At 52.7% G+C, this 18,733-nt stretch overlaps 1 protein-coding gene, 1 long non-coding RNA gene and 1 pseudogene across 3 annotated transcripts in view; 2 read left to right on the top strand and 1 right to left on the bottom strand.

The window, feature by feature from the left end:
* Nucleotides 1–7,703, top strand: part of SLC9A1 (solute carrier family 9 member A1) — a 53,161-nt gene extending 45,458 nt beyond the window's left edge. For both annotated transcript variants that reach the window (XM_040229751.1, XM_040229752.1), the window contains exons 5-12: nt 539–741; nt 2,225–2,314; nt 2,769–2,839; nt 2,962–3,135; nt 3,355–3,469; nt 3,629–3,730; nt 5,184–5,256; nt 5,820–7,703. In XM_040229751.1, coding sequence (XP_040085685.1) covers nt 539–741; nt 2,225–2,314; nt 2,769–2,839; nt 2,962–3,135; nt 3,355–3,469; nt 3,629–3,730; nt 5,184–5,256; nt 5,820–6,166 — 1,175 coding nt within the window. In that variant the 3' untranslated portion in view covers nt 6,167–7,703. The remainder of the gene's footprint in view (nt 1–538; nt 742–2,224; nt 2,315–2,768; nt 2,840–2,961; nt 3,136–3,354; nt 3,470–3,628; nt 3,731–5,183; nt 5,257–5,819) is intronic.
* A 1,266-nt stretch (nt 7,704–8,969) lies between these two features.
* LOC120855168 lies at nt 8,970–12,914 on the top strand. Its single transcript, XR_005719156.1, has 2 exons — nt 8,970–10,701; nt 11,529–12,914. It is a non-coding gene; the product is annotated as an uncharacterized LOC120855168 (long non-coding RNA).
* Nucleotides 12,915–13,528: 614 nt separating this feature from the next.
* Nucleotides 13,529–18,733, bottom strand: part of LOC120855157 — a 21,860-nt pseudogene continuing 16,655 nt past the window's right edge.

Here is an 18,733-nt window from a genome sequence, read left to right as displayed (position 1 = left end):
GCTATGGGGTTGAGATTGGACTCTGACCTCCCTCTGCAATTCCCCACCCGCCCCCGCCCCGCCCTGGCCATGCTGCACGCGCTCTTAGTTCCTCAACCAAGAATCGAACCCGTGCTCCCTGCAGTGCAAGCATGAAGTCTTAACCATCGGACCGCCAGGGAAGCCCTAGCATTTTAAAACAACTTTTTATTACAGAAAATTTCAAACACATAGAAAAGTAGGCCCCATGTCCCTGTCATATTTAATAGGTATCAACTTGTAGCCATCTTGTCTCATCTCTTTTCCTGGTACCCTTCTGCCTTCCAGCCCCTGGAGGCCTCTGTAATGTCTCTAAAGTATACACAGGTGAGGGACCTCCCTTAAAGATCCACCCAACTCTCGGATTGAGGGATTAGGAGCACCTTGGACTGAGGGACCTGAGATATGAATTAGCTGGGTGGGTTTACCAGTGGAGGCTTCCTCCAAACAGAAAATCTCCCAGCTGCAGAAGCCATGAGGGGCTGGGACAGTCTGACCCCTCGCTTCCCCTCCCTGGCAGGCGTGCTGGGCCTGACCTGGTTCATCAACAAGTTCCGCATCGTGAAGTTGACCCCCAAGGACCAGTTCATCATCGCCTACGGGGGCCTGCGAGGGGCTATCGCCTTCTCCCTGGGCTACCTCCTGGACAAGAAGCACTTCCCTATGTGTGACCTGTTCCTCACGGCTATCATCACCGTCATCTTTTTCACCGTCTTTGTGCAGGTGCTGGACAGGGCAGAGCAGCCCTGCCTGGGGACCCTGACCCTGCCAGGAAAGAAGAAGCGCATGCCCAAGCGGGGCTAGGAGGGCAGCGGGGAGCATGGGTTGTAGTTCCAGCTCCACCAGTACCTCGTACAGCCCCGGACAAGCCACCACGCCTTTCTGGGCCTCAGTGTGCTCAATTACAAAGGGAGAGTTTGGTCATGCGTCATTGTGGAGTGATGCTGCCCAGCTCAGTTAGGAGCCCAGGTAGCACTGAGAGGGGTGTGTCCGCTCAGCAGGACCATGAAGCTCACGGTAGGGATTTGGGGAAGTGGTTTAATCTCTTAGGGTCTCAGTTTCCACATCAGTCAAATGGGGGCAGTAGCACAGCACAGGGGCTGGAAAGGCAAAACGGCCCCTGAGCGGCGCCGTCGGAGGTCGTTAGCTAGAGCTCTGCTGCTGTCAGTGTGAGCCCGGAGAGATTCTCCTCCCATCTGTGGGTCTCAGATCCCCATCTGTGAAGTGAGGGGACTGGACCAGCTGATCCTGAAGAATCCTTCCGGCTGCTGGCTGTGATTTCTGTACATTTGAATGACCCAAGCTTAGCTGAGAACCTCACCCACCCCTGGAGTCCCTGAGGGAGCCCAGCTTGAGATGATGTAAACCATTTCTCGTTATCTGACCCGTGACTTTGGGCAAGTGAGAAACACTTCATCAGTGTGTTTGCTCCATTTTTCCTGGATCATAACCCTAGACAAGCCCTCAGTGGGAAACATCATTGCCTTCTCCAGAGAGCACAGTGTAGAGCAAACTTCCTGGCGCTGGACTTGTCTTCTGTCTTTTAAAAGGAGAAGAGGCTGCCTCTTTGATCATCTTGCCCTGCTTCCATCTTCCACAATATTTTATCACCTTGATTTTGCAGTTGGTTTACTAAGCCAGTTTTTAATGAACGCAGCATTGAGGTAGGGACCTCCCTGCCTGAGTTTGAATCCAGCTGTACTACTTCTGTGAGACCTTAGGGAGTTACTTGACCTCTCTCAGTCTCAGTTTCCTCATCTGTACAATGGGGACAAGGAAGGGGTCATTGTAGGTATTGAAATGCTAATTCTAGTGAAAACACCACTGGCCCTGGCACTTGACAAGTGTGCAGTTAGATTAGCTACTGCTGTCCTTACTGGGTCCTTCTGGGTCAAAAACCTGCAAGGGGGCCAGAGCAGAGGTGGTCCTCCCTGTTAGGCGACAGAGCGCATTTGTGGTGGAACTCACACTTGAACTCTGGCCCGGGGTAGCTGGCCTGTGTGTGAGTCCCTTGGCTGGATGTGAACCCCCTGGCCATGTCTTCAGGAGTAAGTGGGCTTAATATAAGCACAGCTTGGATGTTGGGAGATTGGGGACGTCAGAGCAAAGGGCATCCCAAGCTCAGGGACCTTAGGGTGGGGGACCTCTGTGGCCTCCCTGCCAGGGTGGCAGAACTGGAGTGCCTGACACCCACCCCCCCCCCCAGGGCATGACCATTCGGCCCCTCGTAGACCTGCTGGCTGTGAAGAAAAAGCAAGAAACGAAGCGTTCTATCAACGAGGAGATCCACACGCAGGTACTGGCAGCTGGGCCTGGGCCCTGTGTTGCAGGAGGCTTAGGGAGCTAGGGGTCAGCTAGGCCTTGCATCCATGTCCTCAGTCAGCCCCTCCTCCCTCATCCAGTGCCTCCTGAGGTCACCAGGTCACCCCATAGTGAGGGGTGGTGTGAGCAGCCAGGAACCTGAGGAGAGGGCGTCATGCCCTCTCTGCCTCTGCAGGAACCTGGCCCAGGTGCTGGGCACAAGTGGGTTCAGAGAAGAGGGTTCAGCTGGGCCCCAGTGGCAGAGGGCTGGAGGGGGCCCCAGGGCTTCAGGATGAGTGGGGTGTGGGCGCCACCTCCTGGCTGCTTCTGGAACTACAGGGCTGGGTTGAGCAGAGCAGCACTGGGGTGGAAGGTGGGGGCCCATTCAGGAGTCTTGGTCTGGAAGGAGCCCAGTAGTAAGGCTTGACCTGGCCCTGGGCACGTTTCAGTTCCTGGACCACCTTCTGACAGGCATCGAGGACATCTGTGGCCATTACGGCCACCACCACTGGAAAGACAAGTAGGTGGCAGGCCTAGTGGGCAGGAGGGCCGGGAGGGGCCGGTAAGGGTCTCCCCCCAGGGGCCTGGGCGTCTTCCCATTGCAGGAGCCAGCTTCACCCATCTCCTCCCACCTCCCACCAGGCTCAACCGGTTTAATAAGAAGTACGTGAAGAAGTGTCTGATAGCTGGTGAGCGCTCCAAGGAGCCCCAGCTCATCGCTTTCTACCACAAGATGGAGATGAAGCAGGCCATCGAGCTGGTGGAAAGTGGGGGCATGGGCAAGATCCCCTCAGCCGTCTCCACCGTCTCCATGCAGTGAGTGCTAGTGGCCAACCCCGGCCGCTTCTGCAAGCCACATGTTGACCCCTCAACACCCACCTGTTGTGGATCCCTAGGTCATTCTACCAGGCGGGCAGATCACACTGAGGACCCAAGGCTTGGCGCACCCAACCGGATCATCCCCAGGGGGTCCTTCTGTCCTGGCCCAGCCCCCAGAGTCCCAGGAATTTTCTAATCTGCGCCCTGTTATCCCAGGAACATCCACCCCAAGTCCCTGCCGGCCGAGCGCATCCTACCAGCACTGTCCAAGGACAAGGAAGAGGAGATCCGCAAAATCCTGAGAAACAACTTGCAGAAGACCAGGCAGAGGGTGAGGGGCTGCCCCTGCCCGGCCCACTTCACTTACTGCAGAGGAGCCCCCCGCCCCGCCCCACCCTCCTCTGCTCCACGTGCCCAGAGCCACCGCAGCCCCTCCAGGCCCAGCTTCCGGGGCCTGGTTGGGCCTGCCTGACAGCTGTTCCTTCCACAGCTGCGATCCTACAACAGACACACGCTGGTGGCCGACCCCTACGAGGAGGCCTGGAACCAGATGCTGCTCCGGAGACAGAAGGCCAGGCAGCTGGAGCAGAAGGTGTGTCTGCAGCTGGAGCCGGCTCCTGCCTTTCTCTGGAAACCTGGGCTCTTCCTCTGCCAGCACCACCACCACCCAGCCCTCTGGGAGACAGAGCCACTCCCATCTGGTGTCTTGGCCTCCTCCAGTGTTCTTGCCTGGAAAATTCCATGGACTGTAGCCCTCCTGTGTTCAGGACTGTAGCCCTCCAGGCTCCCCTGTCCATGGGGTTGCAGAGTCAGACACAACTTAGCAACTGAACACACACACACACACACACACACACACACACACCCCATGTGTTTCAAAGGCTGAGCCCCAGGGAAAGTTCCAGAAAGCTGCCTTCTCCACCTCTTCTCCACTCAGAGCAGCAAAGAGGCCCCCCTTCCCCACTGTGTCCTCGGGTATCAGATCTAGAAGAGTCTATCCACATGCTCTAACCTCTCATTTTCTACTGAGAAAACTAAGGCTCAGAGGAAAGGAAAACTAAGGCTCAGAATCAGAAAGCAAGACACACATGCCTTCATTCATTCGTTCAGGAAAATATCTGTGGAGCTCTCCCTAAGTGCCAAGCGGCAGAATTGCCTCCGTGAATCAGGTGGTCAATCAGCCCAGTCCCTCCTTTACGGAGCACACAGTGGCCCCGGGCAGAACCGGAAGTGGAAGGGGCTCTGAGCACCTCAAACAAGGAAGTGGTCAGAGTGCGCTTAGGAATGAGAGTCTTGGGGGAGGGAGTGTGGGCAGGAGAAGGGCCAGGCAGAAGGAAAGAAACTATACACAAGTTCCTGACCACAGACTGAGGGGCTCAGCTTTCAAGGAAGCTTGTTAATGGCGTTAAGGGTTTGGGCTTTCTTCCAAAGCATGGAGAAGTCATGAACGGTTCTCAGAAGGGAAGCACATGGGAAGGGGGGCGGGTGGATTAGGAGGGTGGCGGGGTAGGGGAGGAGCAGGCAGAATTCAAGGGACATTTAGGAGGTCGGAGTGGCAAGACTTGGTTACCAGTTTGAGGTGGGACTGAGGGAAGAGGAAAAGGAGGCAGGGGTCACATCTGGCCTTTGATTGGGGTAGGCGGGTGGGGTGGCTGAGGGGACACCGAGGAAGGAGCAGGTTTTGAAGGAAGATAAGTAGCTGAGTTCAGCTGGAGCGTGTTGCACTGAGAATCTCGGGGGTCATCCAGGGCCCGGGTGACATTCCTGAGGTGACTGTGGGTCTGTCCTTAGGGGCAGATGAGGGCAGGAGCTAGAGGCTGGGCTGGTGTCCCCACGGGAGAGGTGGGACAGTGTGGGAGTGTTCAGGGTCACCCCGGAGCTCGACAGGGTGGGCCAGGCCCTCAGGACCCAGCACTGGCTCAGGCTTGCCATGGGCATGGGCGGAGAGGGCGCGGGCACCCCAGGCACACAAAGAAGGGTGTGCGGCCACTGGCCCGGGGTGCCTCTGCTCACCCTCCTGCCCCCATCTGCTCTTCCTCTGTCAGATCAGCAACTACCTGACCGTGCCGGCCCACAAGCTGGACTCGCCCACCATGTCGCGGGCCCGCATCGGCTCAGGTAAGGCAGGCCGTGGGGGGCCCCGCGAGGCGCCTCGAGGCTGGGCATGGGCCTCAGAGAGCCTGCAGGGAGGATGGGCTTCTCACGGACCAAGCCGTGAGCTCCTCCTATATCAGGTGGAGCTGGGGGTTCACCAGAGGGGGGCCCCCCAGAAGAGTGGCCCTGCCGTCCTCCCCAGGGACAGAGTGCTCCACGGAGGGGCTCACACTGAGGAGCTGGGTGCCCGCGGGGAGGCTGGAGGGGGCTGCACTGTTGGGCTCTCCGACATGTGGGGGACCAAGGCAGGCCTTCCAGGACAGGGGGCTCAGGAGGGAGCCTGAGCTCTTCGTTGGAGCAGGGGCTCATGGGAGCCCCAGGGCTGAGCAGGGGAGCACAGTCCTACCTTGGAGAGCGCAGTCCGAGGGGAGGAGGAACTATCGGCCTCATAAAAGGCCTGTGCAGAGTGATTTGAAGCATACCAGGATCACCGCACTCACAGGCTGACTCTCTGTGGGCAGAGGTGGGCCACACACTGGGGGGGCTCAGGGCTGGAAGCCAGCGTGCGCCTTGCTTTTGGTTCGCAGACCCACTGGCCTATGAGCCCAAGGCCGACTTGCCTGTGATCACCATCGACCCAGCCTCCCCGCAGTCACCTGAGTCCGTGGACCTGGTGAACGAGGAGCTGAAGGGCAAGGTCCTGGGGCTGAGCCGGGATCCGGGGAGGCTGGCCGAGGAGGAGGAGGACGACGAGGACCCCGACGGGGGCCTCACGATGCGGACCAAGGAGCCCTCGTCCCCGGGCACCGACGACGTCTTCACCCCGGCGCCAAGCGACAGCCCCAGCTCTCAGAGGATACAGCGCTGCCTCAGTGACCCAGGCCCCCACCCCGAGCCTGGGGAGGGAGAGCCTTTCATCCCCAAGGGCCAGTAGCACGGGGAGGGGCCAGCGGGCGGTGCCCTCCCACCACGGACTCTCCTACCAGAGCCAGGGCTGCTGGCGGGGGGTGGGGGGTGGGGGTGTTCCCCTCGTCCTTCCCGACCTGGACTGGCCCCGGCCCTCCCCCACCGCATGGCAGCTGGGCCCACAGCCCCCACCGCAGCACGGCTTCCCCCTGCCTCCCGGGAAGCGCCCTCCCTCCCGCCAGAACTGCCTTCCTGATCCATCCAGGGGAGGCGGAGGCGGACCTGCCTGGCTGTGAGGCAAACCCTGCCCCCTCCCGAGCCAAGCTCTCTCCCTACCCTGACCAGGGCCCCTGAGTCCCCTAGACCTCCGCGGGGCTCCCTCCCATTCCGTCACCCTACTCATTCAAGTCAATCTTAGTTTCTAACCAAAGAGCCTCTGGCTCAGCCTTGGTCCCTCCTGGGAAGGGAAGGAGCCGGGGCCTCCATTAACAGGGAAGAGACTAGGGGACCAGGCATTGGACTTGGGGAGGGGTTGGGGACCGTGGCCATACCGTCCCCCTGCCGGCTCTCACCCTGGCCACCTCACTTGACCTGTCCTTACTCAGAGCTGCAGGCTGAGGGCACCTCTGAGCTCTGTCTGGAGCTGGGACTCAGCTTCTCCAAACTGGGCTCCAGCGGGGACCACTGGGCCCTTCAGGGGCTGCTGATCGGAGCTCCAGAGAGTGCTGCCTTTTTATCTGTTTTGTTTGTTCACACTTCCATGTATGATTCTATTTGCACAGAGGGCATTCCTGTTTTTAAAACATTTTTGAAACCCCTGCCTGAACAGAACTGCCATCCTACTCCAGAGCATCACTCATCCGCATACGTGCCTGTCTGCCCAACACTTCCCCAAATCAATCCTCTGTCCACAGGGCTCTGATTTCAGAAATGACCTCACCACCCCCCACCCCCAACACACACACACACACACACACACACGGACACCCCAATCGTGACTTTCTCTAACTCATAGATGCTGGGCCTCCTGGGACCTTCTTTCTCTTGGGCCTGGCCCTCAGCTCCTGCTGGCCTGTTCTCTCTCCTCCCCCTCCCCACCCCCGTTGGCCCCTGGAACCTCTCTTGTAAGCACTGCACTCAGCTTGCTGTAGAGCCCTGTCCTTGGGGGGGCAGGGGCAGGGTGTCCCCTGAGCATCTCCCACTGGCCAGGGCTGGTGGGTGAGCGGAGCCCTGGCCCCAGAGGCCTTTGCTCGCAGAAATACACGCCTACTCCCATGGCTGCCATGGGCCCAGCCAGGCCTAGTGATCTCTGTCCTCCTCTCTAGGGTACTCCTTTCCCCAGGATCGTGCAATAGTCAGACCATCCCCCTCCCCAGTGGACTGGGCAGAGGGTGCTCATCTCCCCCTCCTCTCCATGAAAGTACTGTTTTGGGCAGGAGTCCCCATGCAAGGGTGACGTTGACAACCGTGTTCAAAGCCACCACAGCTGTTGCCGCTCTGCCGCCTGTACAGAAGAAACCGAATCTTTTTCATATTCTAATAAATCCGTGTGAGTTTTTTATAGAGTTGAGGGCTGCTTCCTGGGCACCAGGGACTTGGGGGAGGAAGGTGGCCCAGGCACCTGAAGGACTTGGCTCAGTGGCTGCACAGAGAGACACCTAGTCCATGTCAGGTACTGCCGTGCTGATTCCCGTGGACCCAGCCCCAGGGATACAGGTGCGAGCGGAGCAGGAGGCTCCCAGCCCTCGGCTCCTTCTGAAGAAGGGCAGCGCTCATCAGTCCTGCCAGGAAAGCCATGTATGCGTGTCTGCGTGTGTCTGTGCGTATCTATGTGTCTGTGTGTCTCTATGTGTGTGTGTGTCTGTGTGCCTCTGTGTGTGTGTGTTTATGTGTGTCTGTGTATCTATGTGTCTGTGTGCATCTATGTGTCTGTGTGTGTATCTGTGTATCTATGTGTGTGTGTCTGTGTGTATCTATGTGTCTGTGTGTGTCTATGTGTCTGTGTGTGTTTCTGTGTATCTATGTGTGTGTGTGTGTATCTATGTGTGTGTGTCTGTGTGTATCTATGTGTCTGGGTGTGTCTCTGTGTATGTCTCTGTGTGTCTGTGTATATTTATGTCTGTGTGTATCTCTGTGTCTTTGTGTGTCTGTGTATCTATGTGTGTGTGTCTGTGTGTATCTATGTGTGTGTCTGTGTGCGTGTGTCTGTATCTATGTGTGTGTGTGTCTGTGTGTCTCTGTGTGGGTGTGTGTTTATGTGTCTCTGTGTGTGTGTCTCTGTGCGTATGTCTGTGTGTATCTGTGTGTCTGGGTGTGTCTCTGTGTATGTGTGTCTGTGTATATTTATGTGTGTGTGTATCTCTGTGTCTTTGTGTGTCTGTGTATCTATGTGTGTGTGTGTCTGTGTGTCTCTGTGTGGGTGTGTGTTTATGTGTCTCTGTGTGTGTCTCTGTGCATGTGTCTGTGTGTATCTATGTGTCTGGGTGTGTCTCTGTGTATGTGTGTCTGTGTATGTTTATGTGTGTGTGTATCTCTGTGTCTTTGTGTGTGTCTCTGTGCGTGTGTCTGTGTGTATCTATGTGTGTGTGTCTGTGTCTCTGTGTGTGTGTGTCTCTGTGTGTGTGTCTGTGTGTGTGTCTGTGTGTATCTATGTGTGTGTGTCTGTGTCTCTGTGTGTGTGTGTCTCTGTGTGTGTGTGTCTCTGTATCTATGTGTGTGTGTGTCTGAGTGTCTCTGTATGGGTATGTGTTTATATGTCTCTGTGTGTGTGTGTCTCTGTGTGTGTGTCTATGCGTATCTATGTGTCTGTGTGTGTCTCTGTGGGTATCTATGTGTCTGTGTGTGTGTGTCTGTGTGTGTCTCTGTGTGTCTGTGTGTATCTATGTGTCCGTGTGTGTCTGTGTGTATCTATGTGTCCATGTGTCTCTGTGTGTATCTGTGTGTCTGTGTGTGTATATGTGTATTTCTGTGTGTGTATGTGTCTGTATGTCTCTGTGTGTGTCTCCATGTGTCTGTCCCTGTATGCATGTCTGTGTGTATCTATGTGCCTGTCTCTGTGTGTGTGTGTGTGTATCTGTGTATTTCTGTGTGTGTGTGTGTCTGTGTGTCTCTCTGTGTGTGTCTGTGTATATCTATGTCTGTGTGTGTGTGTCTTGGTCTCTCTCTGGGTGTGACAAGGGAAGGAGGGGTGTTGAGCAGGACTTTCCTACGTGATACCCTAGGAGAGAACTACAGGATGAGATGAGGGTAGCCCGGTGAAGAAAGCTTCAGCGAGTCCCCAAGTACTCTAACCGGGAGCTGCATGTGGGAACACCCTAGGAGCTGAAGAAAGGCTGGTGTGGCTGGGTCAGAGAGTGACAGGCAGGGAGGGGAAGGTGGGACCTTGCGGCCCACGGTCAAGATTTTGGCTTATGCTACAAGCAAGGGAGAGGCTCTCCATTGTAAAGTGGGGACAATGACCCCCCGGGTGGAACATGCTCAGGAGTGTAACGGTCTCAGCACAGTGCCTAGTGGCTTAGTTCCCCTGAAGTTGGATCCATGAGATACACTCTGGAGCTGACCACCAGAGGGCAGTGAGGCCTTGGCACACACCCCAGGCACCCTTGGGACCTGCTTTGTGGAGGATGGCATCTCCTTTGCCCAGACTTGGGACCTGTGAATGGAGCTGGTTTGATCCATAAAATCTGAAGTGATGGGTATCAAAAAGACCATAGGGAGGGAGCACAGCATCCATTCCTGTAACAGTGTCCCAGCAAGAAATGGATGAACACTCAAAGGGTTACTAAAGAACCTTCAACTAAGGAATTCTTTACAGAGGTGCGGGCAGGGCTAAGGGAACTTACCGGGATGGGACTCAAGGGGACCACACTACAGGAAGCTGAAGGGCAAGAGGAAGAAGTTGTTACTTCGAGGAGGGGGCTGCCTTGCTGGAGCTGCAGCCACAGGGATCAGAACACAGCCCCTGCCAGGCAGGGAGCCAGAGGAGAGATGCCCTGACTTTGATCCTGCTGGCGCCTCCCCTTGGTCAGACCCACGGGAAAGGGAAGGGAGGCAGCAACTTCACTGAGCATGGTTCCTACGGATGAGCCTTCAGTAGGGGAACAAGGGGAGAGTGGCTTTAGAGAAGGCAGAGCCATTCGTTTCCTCCCCTTCACCATTCACTGCTGTCCTTCAGATGAAAAGTGGGTGTCCCTATTGCTTAACGGCTACAGAGCTTCTGTTTAGAGTAATGAAAGAGCTTTGAAAATAGATCATGGTGATGGTTGCAGAAATGCCACTGATTGTCACTCTAAAATGGCTTGTTTTATGTTATGTGAATTTCACCTCAATTCCTAAAATTAAGGGTTTATTAAAGAAAGCTCATCCCTAACAGGGAAAAAAAAAAAAACACGGTCTCATCAGCTTAGCATATCCTTGTCTTACCACATCATTGTTTTCCTTCAGTCACACTCACCAGGAACCTAACTCAGTCATCATCAAGGCTCTTTCAACAAGACAGTAGAGGAGGGATAACAGCAGAAACCTGCTCCAGCCCCGCCTTTTGGAGCTGGTCACGAGACCTGTGTTAGCAGTCATGCCTTCGTCCTCCCACCCCTTCCTTGGTCCTCTCACCAGCTGCCAGCACTTTGGCTGGTCTGGTCCTTTACTGCGTGTGTACCTGGGCCTTTTACATGTGTGTGTGTATCTGGGTCTTTACAATGTGTGTGTCTGTGTGTATCTGGGTCTTTACAGTGTGTGTATGTGTATGTGTGTCCAGGCCTTCACAATGTATGTGTGTGTGTGTATTTATCTGGGTTTTTACAGTGTGTGAGTGTGTATCTGGGTCTTTACAATGTGTGTGTGTGTATGAGCATGTATCTGGGTCTTTACAGTGCATGTGTGTGTGTGTCTGGGTCTTTACAGTGTGTGTGTGTGTGTGTGTGTATGAATGTGTATCTGGGTCTTAAAATGTGTGTATGTGTGTGTATCTGAGTCTTTACAATGTGTGTGTGTGTGTGTATCTGGGTCTTTATAATGTGTGTGTGTGTGTCTGGGTCTTTACAATATGTATGTGTGTGTTTATGAGTGTGTATCTGGGTCTTTACAATGTGTGTGTATGTGTCTGGGTCTTTTCAGAGTGTGTGTGTGTGTGTGAGTGTGTATCTGGGTCTTTACAATGTGTGTGTGTGTGTATCTGGGTCTTTACAGTGTGTGAGTGCATATCTAGGTCTTTACAGTGTGTGTGTGTGTCCCCTAAGTTTTTATTCCTATGGAATTCAGGTTTGTATTGGTCTTCGGTTTGTTGGGTTGCCATTTCGCACTGTCGCTATTAAACATGGGAGATCTGAGAGGCGCTCAGTCAGCCCTCTGGATTCTAGACGTGGCCTTCCTGCCCACCCTCCCTTTTCTAGATTCATCACCCTACCTGGTACACTTGATCCGCTCTCCACATTTGAGTTAAGCAATACACAGAGCTCAAAATGACCAGAAGGAAGACTCTACTTGTGACTTCAAGGAACCACAGCTGTGTTCCTTCCAGGCCCACTGAACACAAAGTCGAGAGAGGGAAAGCAAAAATTCCTCCAGGAGGTTATTTGGAATCACAGAAGAGCCACCCTCATTTCCACTGCTTGGTCCCTGGGCCTCTGCATTCAGGCTGTGAGAGAGGCGGAGCCACTGATTTTAAACTTACACTGCATCCCGCATGTCAATAACCCAAGCTGCGGTCTCCCAGCTGGCGCTGGAGGTCTCTCTAGCGAGTCAGCTGCTTCTGAGCGATGGGACACATTGTGTGACCAGTGCTTCCATGAGCGGGACCATTGCTCTGCGTCCTTCACCAAAAAAGGGAAATAGGCTATGTGTGAGATAGCAGAGTGATGAACAAGCAAGTACAAAAATGACGAGGCTGGCAGAGGCACTACAGGCAGGGAAGGCAAGTCCATAGCAGGAATGCACACGTATTACCATGCAGTGATAGATAACCGATCCTTTATGAAGCAAGGGGGCAGTGCACTTAACCTGCCAATAGACAGCTAGCTGGTCCCTGGAGGGTGGTGGTTCTCAGATTTTTTGATGTCGGGATCTTTTTACACTCTTTAAAATTATCGAAAGATTATACTCTTAAAAACTGTAAACGGTTTTTGTTTATGTGGGTTATGTCTATTTTACTGGGTTAGAAGTTACAGCACTAAACTATTTAAAACTAATAAACCCATTACATAGTAACATAACATTTTAATAACTTTTTGAAAACAAAAATTGTGAGAAGAGTGCCGTGATTTGACATGTTTGCAAATCTCTCTCTTTTTTGACCATGCTGTGAGGCACTTGGAATCTTAGTTCCCTGACCAGGGATTGAACCCATGCCCCGTGCAGTGGAAGTACAGAGTCCTAACCACTTGACGTCCAGGGAAGTCCCTGCAGATCTCTTTAGGACCTGGCTTAATAAGAGACAGCTAGATTCTCAGATCTGCTTCAGCATTCCATCTGTTGTATACACGCTGTGTAGCCTCTGGAATATTCCACTATACACTCATGAAAGAAAAAGACAAACACTGTCTTAGTATTAATAAAGCAGATCTGACCTCATAGAACCCATGGAAGAGTCTTCCCGGTCCACACTTTGAGAACCATTGCCCCAGGGAATAGTTCCAAACAAGAAGATCAGCTGGGTCTTCGCTGATGGCAGCTTGAGCACTCAGCAGTGCCCACTGCCTGATCAGATTTGGTGAGGGAAATCTGTTGTGTCTATGTGTACCGATTTTATATGCTGCTGAAATAAATTACCAATAAACCTAGTGGCTTAAAACAACACAAGTTTATTATCTTACAGTTTGGGAGGTCATAAGCCTAAAATGAGTCTAACTGGGCTAAAATCAAGGGCTTCCCAAGAGGCTCTAGTGGTAAAGAACCTGCCTGCCAATGCAGGAGACGGAACAGACGTGAGTCCGACCTCTGGGTGGGAAAGACCCCCTGGAGGAAGGCATGGCAGTCCACTCCAGTACTGTTGCCTGGAGAGTCCCATGGACAGAGGAGCCTGGTGGGCTATGGTCCATAGAGTCTCACAGAGATGGCCACGACTGAAGTGACCGAGCATGGGCTAAAATCAAGGTGTCAGCAAGGCTGCAGTTCTTTCTGGAGTCTCTAGAGGAGAATCTGCTTTCTTGCCTTTTCCAGCATCTAGACTCAGCCTGCATTCCCTGGCTTGTTCCCTCCTTCCATCTTTAAAACCAGCCATGGCAGGAGACTCACCTCACTCCACCCTGCCCCTGCCTCTGCCTCCTGCTTCCACATTTATGGACTCTTGGGATGACACTGGGTCCATCTAGATAATTCAGGAGAATCTCCCCCTTTTTATTTTTTTATTTTTCTGGTTAGAGGCTTATTCAACCCAAAACAATCTCTTTCAACTTTATTGAGGTGGCTGACCATGTCCACGACCAAATCTGCCTCTAAATTGGAATTCAGTTGCTAACCCAGCCTCAGCTGGCACGAGGGGGCACGGTGCTATCTGTAGGTATCTCTGTCGACTTCTCCTCATGTGAGTCTTGCGGGTTGCTCTCCCCGCAGACCTTTGGGCCGCGGCCGGCCAGTCTCAGGACGGCTGCAGCGCGGGGTTGGCAGGCACGATCTCAAGGGGCCGGTGGAGGTAATCGCAGAGATACTGGATGCCCTCATTGGTGAGGTACCAGCAGAAGTGTCTCCAGGCAAACTGTTCCTTCACATAGCCTCGCAATTTGAGAGACAGCATGGCTTTCATGATGTAAAGGTCAGGCATGTTCTTGTCTCCCAGCTCTGGGTGCTTGGGCATCCTTCTTGGCCACCATCACCCCTTCCTTAAAAAGGAGTTCATAAATGGCAATCCAGTTCTTCTTGGGCATCAACATTGCAACAGCTGCTGCGTCCAGGGCCTGAGCTGGAAAAGCGAGAATCTCCCTATTTTTAAGGTCGGCTGATTAGCGACTTCAATTCTTTCTGCCTACTTTAAACTCCAATACTTGAACTCCAATACTTTGGCCACCTGATGTGAAGAACTGACTCATTGGGAAAGACCCTGATGCTGGGAAAGATTGAAGGAAGGAGGAGAAGGGGACGACAAAGGATGAGATGGTTGGATGGCATCACCGACTCAATGGACGTGAGTTTGTGTAAACTCCGGGAGTTGGTGATGGACAGGGAGGCCTGGTGTGCTGCAGTCCGTGGGGTCTCAAAGAGACGGATACGACTGAGCGAACGAACTGAACCTTAATTTACCCTTTGCCCTGTAAAATATATTCATAAATCCTAATCCTAATTAGGATCCTAATCCTCGGATTAGGATGTGGACATCCCTTTATTTTTTGACTGTGCTGGGTCTTCATTGCTGCACATGGACTTTCTCTAGTTGCAGCAAGCAGGGGCTACTCTTTGTTGAGATGCTTGAGCTTCTCATTGCTGTGGCTTCTCTTGTTGTGGAGCACAGGCTCTAGAGCGTGCTCTCAGCAGTTGTGGTACATGGGCTTAGTTGCCCTGTAGTGTGTGGAGCCTTCCAGAACCAAGGATCAAACCCATGTCCCCTACATTGGCAGGCAGATTCTTAACCACTGGACCGCCAGGGAAGTCCAGGACATGGACCTCTATGGCAGGTCATTATTTGTCTACCACACTATGAATGACCTCTATCCCTGCCACACTGGCCACTCTCTGTGTGGGCCCATTGAACCAGAACCAGAGTAGTTGGGAAAGGAAGCTGACATCAACAGATTAGGTAATCTTGTCCACCTGACCACTGAGACCCCCCTCACAATGGATGCCCTGGACACTTGTGTGAGTTAAAATAGCTTCACCATCTCTGCCCATTTCAAGCAGTTCATCCATAAATCTTTCCCTTAGACCTCTTACCTCTTCATCACCAATCTTCCAATCTTATTTTCAAGTCCCTGAGCAGCCAGTCAACTTGTTAACCCACTGCTCATGAATCAGAGGAGATCTGTACCTCTGGTCATCTCTGCTTCCATGCAAAATGGACAATCATTGTAACCAGAAGAGGATATCTCTTCATCACTGTCTTTTAGAGACACTCTGAGTGTGGCTTTAATGTGGTAGTTAATCCATTTGTGGCTGGTGCTAACATACCATGCAGACTCATTTGGAAATCATGTCTGTGCTTTTTCCTCCATGATAACTGGTCATAGCAACTTCCCCAACTGGGGCTGAGAGAGAAGCAGTGAAGCAGTGAGAGTGCCTACCATGGGAATCTGAGCCACCTGTTCCTGCAATTTTCTTGTGCCTCCTGGACTTACTCAGACTTGATCTAAGATATAATATTGAATAATAGAATGTTGCCATGCATGTCCAATTTGACAAAGAGATGGATCAGATGATGTCCAGTTCTGGTTGCATGGGTCATTTGGTGATCTGAAGTTAGGCATTCAGTCTCCACCATGCTCGGGTATGAGTCAGGAGCTGTTTTTCAGTGGAGAATATTTACTGGCAGAAGAGGGCACAAATTAATCCAGAACCCTAAGGGTCTATAACTGTACTGCATCTCTCCTGCTGGAGCTTGTCCATACAGCATATTTTCCTGCCATAAACTTCTAAATTGTAAAGCTCGAGGGACAGGGCAGCTTGCTCTGCAGTCTGGACCTGCTACAGCATCTTATTTTGCCACAGGCCTCTCGCAAAACTTGCAATATTATGACTTTTCCCAGTAAATTGGTAGAACAGCATGACCAAATGTAGTATCAGTTCAGTTCAGTTCAGTTCAGCTGCTCAGTTGTGTCTGACTCTGCAACCCCATGAATCGCAGCACGCCAGGCCTCCCTGTCCATCACCAATTCCCAGAGTTCACTCAGACTCACGTCCATCGAGTCAGTGATGCCATCCAGCCATCTCATCCTCTGTCGTCCCCTTCTCCTCCTGCCCCCAATCCCTCCCAGCATCAGAGTCTTTTCCAATGAGTCAACTATTTGCATGAGGTGGCCAAAGTACTGGAGCTTCAGCTTTAACATCATTCCCTCCAAAGAACAGCCAGGGCTGATCGCCTTCAGAATATTACCTCAAAAATCCAGAGTCCCATCCAACATTTTGCCTCTTTCTTTGTTGTAGGCAGTATCAGGTTCAGCAACTCTCATTTTGTAGGAGATGTACTGACATGCCCCAGACCTCCAGATAACCTAGAAACTTCCCTGACAAGGCATTCCTCTGAATATTTTGTGGGATTTATCACCCTTCCTTTGGCATACATATGTTCTGCTAAGAATCTAAAGTGCTTGCAATTTCCTGCTCACTAGGCCCAACTACTGTAATGTCACCAATATAATGGACCAGCCTGTTTGGAACTATATCAACATGATGAGCATCTCTTTGGACTAGATTATGGCAGAAATCAGGAGAATAAACAAAGCCTCGAGGATGTAGACTGAAGATATACTGCTCTCTCTAATACACAAAGACAAACTAATTTTGATGATCTTTACTTAGTGGGATAGAAAAGAACTGGGGGTCAAGGATGGGCCCCAAGGCAGAAGTTGTGTTGATTTGCTCCAGTGAGATTTTCATGTCTGGACCCACAGTTACAGCTCCATCCCACCTAGTAGTTACAGTAATCTAGTCATTCCTCAAGACCCAACTGGCTTTGGCACCAGCCAAATAGGTAAGTTAAACAGAGTCTCAGTAGGAATGACCACTTCTGTGTATTTCAGATCATTGACGGTGGCACTAATTTCTGGAATTCCCTTAGGGATGTGAGTATTGCCTTTGGTTTGTCGCCCCCCCCCTGCTTTTTTGGCCTCACCACAGGGCAAGTGGGATCTTAGTCCCCCAACCAGATATTGAACATGTGTCCCCTGTATTGAAAGCCCTGAGTCTTAACCACTGGACCACCAGGGAAGTCCCCAGTGGTGTGTCTGTCAGTGAATTGTCAGAATGGGTCTGTGGTCCCATTGAGCTCACTCAGGCTAAGAACAAACTGAAAGCCTTGAACTCATGACTCAGTGCAAGAGTGGACATTCAGAAAGCCTCTAGAATGACTCTGAAGGAATCTTTGATCTCTGGGGGCCACAGGGCAGATATAGCCAAGGACCAAGCCCAGGCCTTAAAGGTCAGGGCACAGTCCATGGGGGTCTCAAAGAGTCAGATACAACTGAGTGACTAACACACACACACACCAGGGTTGCAGAACCAATTAAATGTGCAACCCACCGCATCTTTATGCTAATGGAGGGGCACTGGCTAAGAAAGGATGGGACATCCAGGCATGGGATGGGGACATTTGGATAGAACTTGGAACCCCAACACCTCCCGAATCTTCCTTGTTGGTGAAGGGAGCACCCTCGCTTCAGCCTGAAACCTTCAAACCTTCCTGGCATGAACGCCCTGCAGTGACGTCACCTGGGGCCTTTTCCTGATGCTGGTTTTCCTCAGGACACCTCCATCACCTCTCATTACTTCTAGGCCATAATGAGAATTATATCCCATCAAGCCCAGTTCAAGGCTTTCAATCCGTTTTGTTTCCTTTGTGTGTGTTCCCGAGGGCAATCAGATGTAGAGTCAGGGGGCTGTGCCAGTCTTTGTAATCACTACTGTCACCATAGTGACTAAATGTCCTAGCTACTTGGTCTCCCGACATCATACCCGTGCATCTCACACCACCACTGGTCATAAAGGCAGTCACTGTGATGTCACAGATAACCATCGTCCCTCACCCAGGCCAGGGAGGATGTTCGCACACTAATCAGGATGTGTGAGCCACCCATCCCCAAACCCCAGAATCCCAGCCAAGAATCTATTTCCCAGGGCTATTCTGGTACCAATCACTGTAGCAGTCAGGACACTGGATGGAAACAGATGGCATATTTAAAGGGGTAACTGAAAAGGGCTTGATGAAGGGGTGAGAGCAGAGGGGTGGGCACAGCTGTAAAGCTAAGAAAGGCTGCTGCGGTACTCAGGGGCCCACAGCTGCAGGAAGTGTTACCCCCGGGGAGCACAGGGTGGCCCCTGAACCTAGGGAGAGCTGCAGCCTCCGCGGACCAGAGCAGAACAGAGGACAGCGAAGGGCAAGCCGACGCCAGCACCTGGAGAATGCCAGACACGAGGCCTCGTGTTACAGATCGAGAGACTGAGGCTGAGCTGCCCCTGAGGAATTCAGCAAATAGGCCCTGAGTGCCTGTGTGTGTGTGGTGGGGTGAGTGTGGAGTGTGTGTGTGTGTGTGTGTATGTCTGTGTGTGTGTGGTGGTGGGGGTGTGTGTGGTGGGATGCGTGTGTGTGTGTGTTGGGGTGTGTATGTGGTGGGGTGTGTGTGGTGGGGTGTGTGGTGGGATGCGTGTGTGTGTGGTAGGGTGTGTGTGATGGGGTGTGTGGTGAGGGGTGTGTGTGTGTGTGGTGGGGTGTGTGTGATGGGATGTGTGTGTGTATGTATGTGGTGGGTGTGTTTGGGGGGTGGGGGTGTATGTGTGTGATGGGGTGTGTGTGTGATGGGGTGTGTGTGTGATGGGGTGTTTGTGTGATGGGGTGTGTGTGGTGGGATGTGTGTGTGTGTGGTAGGGTGTGTGTGATGGGGTGTGTGGTGAGGGGTGTGTGTGTGTGTGTGTGGTGGGGTGTGTGTGATGGGATGTGTGTGTGTATGTATGTGGTGGG

The sequence above is a fragment of the Oryx dammah genome, unplaced genomic scaffold, assembly GCF_014754425.2.
Source record: "Oryx dammah isolate SB20612 unplaced genomic scaffold, SCBI_Odam_1.1 HiC_scaffold_27, whole genome shotgun sequence".
Classification (NCBI taxonomy): domain Eukaryota; kingdom Metazoa; phylum Chordata; class Mammalia; order Artiodactyla; family Bovidae; genus Oryx; species Oryx dammah.
Note: the sequence above shows the minus strand (reverse complement) of the source record. Positions and strands in the feature narration are given on the sequence as shown.